This window comes from Chinchilla lanigera, unplaced genomic scaffold (genome assembly GCF_000276665.1).
Source record: "Chinchilla lanigera isolate Chin_1 unplaced genomic scaffold, ChiLan1.0 scaffold00112, whole genome shotgun sequence".
In the NCBI taxonomy this organism is placed as follows: domain Eukaryota; kingdom Metazoa; phylum Chordata; class Mammalia; order Rodentia; family Chinchillidae; genus Chinchilla; species Chinchilla lanigera.
Genome location: NW_004955513.1, coordinates 627301 through 633985, shown reverse-complemented (window position 1 = coordinate 633985; position 6685 = coordinate 627301). Strand labels below are relative to the sequence as shown.

Genomic DNA, 6685 nt, shown 5'->3' with positions numbered 1-6685 from the left:
CTCATTTATCCATCAATTTTGAAAGTGAGTTTTTTTGAAAGATAGTTTTGCAGAGTACAACAATCTGGGTTGAAAGTTGTTTTGTTTTAGAGCTTGAAATACTTTACTCCAAGGTTTCCTTGACTTAAGGGTTTGTGTTGAGAAGTCTGCTGTGATTCTGATGGTCCTTCCCTTATAGGTGATTTGTTTCTTTTCTCTTAACAGCTTTTAACATTCTATTCTTATGTTGAATTTCTGGAATCTTGACTATTATATGTCTTGGTGTAGATTTTTTGATCATGGTTAATTGGAGTTCTATATGCCTCACTTATTTGTATGTCAGATTCTTTTTCCGTGTTTGGAAATTTTTTTGCCATTACTTCTTTGAATGGATTTTTTATGTCATTAGGGCAATCTTTTTCACTGACTGTAATCAATTTTTTTTCTAGCAGCTGTTAGATTGATTTTTTTTTTGGCCCCTTGTTATTTTTAAGAAATGTTTAGTTTTTTGATTGTTAACCACAATCTTGTCTTATAGATCTGGTGTTCTGGCTTCACATGAGATCATTCTTCTGTGTATACTTTCTATGGCATTTTTAATCTCCTGGCTATCTGTTTCAATCAGTTGCATGGATTCCATTTCTTTACTATGTTGGGTGTTCATGGTCTCCATCATTTTCCTAAATTCCTCTATTTTTTATCTATATCTTCTCTAGAATTACTAACCAAGTCTTTTATTATGGTAATCATCTCTGTAGTTATCTAAGAAATTACTTTTGATTTGATTTTTCCTAGAGCCTCAATCATCTGCTCTATTACTTTTACTTTTCCCACTCCAGAGAGTCCAGGAGGATGGCTTTTGAGCTGTTTCACCTCACTGTACCCTGGGTTGTCTTTGGTGAGCTGGAAGTCTGGGGTTGAATCTTGCTTAACTGTCATCTCACTTTCTGTTTTCTTAGTTTAATTACTGGGTCAATGCTTCTCTATTGCTTATGGCAGGTAGCTTTATTACTAGTATTTAGAACCCTTAGGAAATGATATGTCTCAGAGGAGCCTTCCAGGTATAACCGGCTTTTGGATTCTGAGTCTGTTGCAAGTTCCTACCTCTTCAATTTACTGGGGATGACAAGTTGCTGCCTATTTGGCCCAGCCCCAGATTCTTTGGCACTGGCCTATATTGTTTATGACCCTTAGGCAATCTCAATCTTAGCACACAGGAAGAATAACTGATTAGAACAGTTATGTCACCTTTGTTGAAGTAGTAGAATCAACAATAGCATCAAACACAGCCTAGAAAAGGACAAACTGTGGTAACTATTAATTTGCCAGCTTTAACTGTATGAATTATATTTGTGGTTATATAACAAAATCTAAAACAAACCAGGAAATTGTATACAGTAAATATGTCATCAATATGGCATACTATTACCCTCTGGGGAGAAAATTTTAAAGGAATTAAGAGAAAAATAGAGAAATAGAGGAAGAGGAAGAGAGTAGAAGCAAGGCTGGAGGACAAAGGAAGATTATGAGAACTTTGGGAAACTGGTGAAGGTGCCAGGAGAGAAAGAGAGAAGGAAGAAATAAAAACAAGAATAGAGCAGAACAATAACATCAGAAAAAAAATAGAAACAATGTAAAAACAAGAAAAAATAATCAAAAAAACAAAACAGGGCTGGGGATTTAGCTCAGCGGCACAGCACCTGCCTGGCAAACGCAAGGTCGTGAGTTTGATTCCTGGTACCAGAAAAAAACAAACAAACAAAAAAAAACAAACAAGAAAATAAAGCAATGTCCATGTTAGGTCATATTTCTGCTGTCACTGGAAACAAGGCAGGCAGACAGTCCAGATCTGTGTTGAACAATCCCAGCAAGGCAGCTGTAGATTTACAGTGGGGTAGGGGATAATCCCAGCAAGCTTGTAGCTTTAGCTCCACTGAAGTTCACGCTGGTTTCTGGCTGTAAGGCTGCAACCCGATTTGTTCAGACTGCAACACTCCACCTGCCTCCTGCTGGCTTGAACTCAGCTCCTCGACCTCCTGCCATCTTGGACTCCATTCAGCCTCACCCTGTCACTGGGAGCCACTAGATGGCGCTGGAACTGCAGCTCTTCCGCGTTCTGAGCCCCCTGGCAAGAGGGCTACCAGCCAACTGTCCTCTCCTGGAGGGACGTCTGAACCCAAATAACTCACCAGCCACTGCAGTCTGCTGCAGCCGCTGCTCCTCTCCACCAGTGCACTTCTCTGTGGAGGCCTCTGGAGTCACCAGCAGTCACCTGCATCTGCGGGTTCGGGCTGTCTCTCCCACGCAGTGAGTCATCGCCAGGGAGAAAGAGCTGCCTGCCACCTGCTCCTCCTGCACTGAGGTCTCTATTTGCTCTCCCTGTGGGTTTCAGTTCTCACTTTAAATCCTTACTGGATCCTGGGGACCTGCTTCCTTCCTTCCTTTGCTTCCTCACGTTGCTGTATTCCAGTGTCTGGACACCACGTCTCAGAGAGGCTCTTTCTCTGCTGTTCACCACTCCACCCTCTTCCTGGAAGTGCCCCCTATTTTATTTCTCAACGCTGGGTTTTCTTATTTGTTTATGGTGGTCAGAAAACTGGTGCTTCATCTGTTTTGTTCAATATAGATCAGCTCTCAGTACTACATCTGGCCCAGAGAAGACAGAAAATATTTGTTGAAAAAATAAGCATAGCAGCCAGATATGGTGATGCACTGCTGCATTTCCAGCATGTGGAGGCTGAAGCAGGAAGATCAAAACCAAGTCCTGCCTGGGCAACTTAGCAACTTACCAAAACCCTGTCTCAATATAAAAAGGAAAAAAGGGCCTGGGGATATAGCTCAGCGCAAAGGCCCTGGGCTCAGTTCCTAGTACTGCTCAGGGTATATTTGCTTATTTATTTGTGTACCAGCTGTGTCCTCTGTATAATGAGCCCCACAAATACCTAGACTTGGTCTTTTGGGGACTACTGGAATTGAACCCAGGGGTGTGCGATCGCTAGCTCCATCTCTAGCCCTTTTATATTTTATTTTGAGACAGGCTTTCTCTAAATTTCTTGGGCTGGCCTTAAACATGCAATCCTCCTGCATCAGCCTCCCAAGTATGTACCACCACACCCAGCCAGACTTGGTCTATCTTGTTCCCTGGCTAATTCACAGGACTATGTATGAACCATTGTAGGCCCTCATATCAGCCTTGTCTTTGATTTTGTGTATTTTGGTACTCTGACCCCTTAGGCCCTGGCTGTCCTTGAAGGGATCTTCTTTCCCCGGGTTAACTGAATTCTAGGGTCAGTAAACAACTCACTCAAGACTGAGCCTTTCCTGCGAGACCACTCGATCCATAATCCATACCCATCACCTTTACTGCGCTCTCTCACTGCTCTGCCTCCTATTTCCAGGGACCTGTGGATGTACACAGGTGCTTTCTCCATGGCAGCCATTTGTGTGTCTGCTTGTCTTACAATTTTGAATTAAAACAAGCTCTAGAAACTAGGTGTGGTGGTGCATACCTATATCCCCAGCACTTAGGTGGCTGAGGCAGGAGGATTGCTATGAGTTTGAGGCCAGCCTAGGCTACATAGTAAGTTCAAGTCCAGCCTGAACTACATAGCAAGACCCTGCCTCAAAAAAAAAAAAAAAAAAAAAAAAATCAGGGTGTTGCACTCTCTAAGGCTGAGGCAGGAGGATCACAGGTTTGAGACCAGCCTGAGAAACTTAGTTAGTGAGACTGTCTCAAAATATAAAATAAAAAGGGTTATGGATGTTGCTTCGTGTGCAGAGTCGTGGGTTCAATCCCCAGTAACATCCCTTAAAGAGAAATTGGGGATCTGGATCTCCTTCCTTTGCATCTGAGTGGGTTTAGGACCACTTTGCTAGGCAGCACATGTCCAAAGTGGCTCTGTGTGATTTCCAGGGCTGGGGCAGCACGGACCATGCAACTGCCAGGTGCTTCCCGGGGGACACCTGCCTCTGTGCTGACATTGAGAAGCTTGGCTACCCTGAGCTGTCCTAGAGCGTGCGAGCAGTCGAGCGCCACGACTCCCCAGCCGTATCTCAGGCTCTTAAGCCCCACAAGGATGCACGTCCCAGCCAGCCAGCTTGGAGGGAGAAAGAGAGCTGCAAGCTCAGTGTATCTGTTCCTCTAATTCAGAAGATCCAAGGACCGAGGGTAGAGCGAAGGGTGCACGGAGAGGCGCAGCGGCTGCCTCAGGCTCTCTATGGAGTGACCCCCTGGGGGGCTGGCTGCAGGAGCCACAACCCTTCCCACCAATCAGAGCAAAGCTCTCATTTATTGGGCACTTACCAAGTACTTTATTTGTTTATATCCACAATCCCACTTTGTCCTCAGGAGTGGCTTCTGGGGTCAGACACCAGAGCTGGAACCCTGCTCTGCCACACACAGGACAAGTGACTTACTCTCGCCCTATGCCTCAGTTTCCTCGTACTTCAAAAGGAGCATCAGGAAAAAGGGGAGACACACCACCAGCTTGTGGTGAGTCCGGACATTCCTGGGACCTGTGTGTGTAAAACCCTAAGTGCAGGGCCGGAGCACAGAAATCGCTGCACAGCATGGCCTGCCGTTGAGGCTGTGTCTTCGAGAAAGCAGTCCAACGCTTCTGCTACCAATGGCCGGAAGTAAGAGGTTAGGAGGAGGGGCTCCACCTGGCTCACAGTGTCAGGGGGGTCAGTCTGTGGTTAGCTGGCTGCAGGGCAGAAATATCATGGAAGGCGTGGAGGAGTTCAGGGCACAGCAGCCGGGAAGCAGAGCGGGGAACAGCGCCGGAGAGGAAGGGGCGAGGGACCAGACACACCCAGAACACACCACGTGCTCTCATCCTTGGGTCCCAGGGCCTAGTCAAGCCCCGGCACACGAGGCTGCACACTTCCATGAGCGTGCACGGTGGAAGCAGCACAATTGCGGCCTCCGGCTGCAGTTACCTCACACTGCCACCAGGCGGGTTCTGGAGCCCAGGTGAAGCCCTGTGATCTGTTTAGCTGGGACTTCACAGAATTGAGTCACCCACCGATAACCGCTTAAATTTTGCTCAAGGGCCACAGGGGCATGAAAAGAGGAGCAGGAGCGAGGTTTGGAAGGGAGGGGGTGGCCCAAGGAGTGAAGCCTGAATTGGACCTGCAAGTGAACACCCCGGGTGGGCTTTCCTGTCCCTGGCCAGGAGCCAGGTGCCAAGGGGAATCTTCAGAGTGAGCCCGTGCGCTCGGCGCACCAGTGAGCTCTCTTGAGGGTCTGTGGGTGTGCACGCGGGTGTGCACAGCAGCGGGGCCGGATGAGGATGCACAGAGATGCCCGGAAGTGAGATCCTCAGGAGCTGGGGAGGATGGCACAGTCCTGGCTGGCATATGCGGAGCTCGGGTGTGACACACGCTCCCCAGCCCACACAGCTACTGACCAGCAGGTCCAGGAGAGGGGAGAGCCAGGCGGGCCTGCCATGCCCAGAAGCCGGACGCCTGTGTGCTCCTTGGCCCTCTTCAGCCTGGGTCCTCTACCCAATGCTCTGGGCGTTGTCCTGAGAGCATTATGCAATTCCAGGCATCGGGAGGGCACTGGGTGGTCATCTTAGTCCAGCCCAGCGTTTCTCTGAGCCCTTTAAATTGGCATGAAAACGGAAAACTAAGTAAATGCATGACCAGGTGTGGCAGTGCATGCTTATAATCCCAGCACTTGGGAGGCTAAGGCAGGAGGATCGCCACGAGTCTGAGGCCAGCCTGGGTTAGCAATGTGGCCTCCTCTTTGGGCTTTGACCGAACTGTGACACAAACGTTCTCCTGCAGAGGGCACCGCGGTAAAATTTCAGCACCAGTAAGGGGGACGATCGTCCTCACCCCTTGCCAGCTTCTGAGCGATTTCCTGATTTCCTTCTCACGCCCTCACGCGCGCACCCGCTCAAAGGCCAAAGGAGAAATGTTCCGAGTCATTTTTATTTTAGAATACAAGAGGTACAAATGTATTTACAGGTGTACATATACAATCAAATAATATATATCATAGTTTTGTAAATATCATTTAGATAACTATGTACAAAGGTAAAGTGACCATTTTCTGGAAGTAGAACACCGTTTCTGGAAAACTCTATACACTTTATACTTTTTAATTAATATTATAGTTTCTTTATCTTACAAAACGCCCGACGGGAATTCGGCTAAGTGGCCGGGACGCGGGGTCGACGCCAGAGGGCGCCCGCGGCCGGAGCTGGGGACGCACGGATGCGGGGGCCCCGGGACCCGTCGCGCTCGGAGCAGCTCCCCGGGCCTCTGCTGGCTGCTTCTGGGCCCCATAGCCCCCGACTCTCAAGGCTGTCGCCTTGGGCACCCCCTCTCCTGGCCGCCGAGCCCAGGACGCAGAGACTCGCGCCCTGCCAGCCCTGGGCGAAGGGGCACCGGGGGGAGGTCGCTCTGCCTTGATTCCCGAGCACGGAGCTCTCCGTGGGGGAAGGTGCGGATTCCCGCTTCTCCCGCGAGGGCCCTTGGGGACTCTCCTGCCACCCTCGACGGGGACGCCCGCCAGGGAGAGGGAGATCGGGGGTGCGGCCGGTCGTGAGTGACCCTCTCCCCGCCAAAGGGAGGCACAGAGCAACCAGACCAGCGGGGTGGCGAAGAGCGCGTGCCCCGGGGTGGGGCTCCTCCCGGGGCGCAGCGTGGCCGTGCAGCGCGCCGCGCCCGGGCGCTCACAGCACCATGGCCGGCAGGT

General features: G+C 49.5%; 1 protein-coding gene across 1 annotated transcript in view; it reads right to left on the bottom strand.

The window, feature by feature from the left end:
- Positions 1-6137: 6137 nt before the first annotated feature.
- Positions 6138-6685, bottom strand: part of Prdm12 (PR domain containing 12) — a 15283-nt gene continuing 14735 nt past the window's right edge. Inside the window, exon 6 of the mRNA XM_005408635.1 lies at positions 6138-6543. Coding sequence (XP_005408692.1) covers positions 6138-6543 — 406 coding nt within the window. The remainder of the gene's footprint in view (positions 6544-6685) is intronic.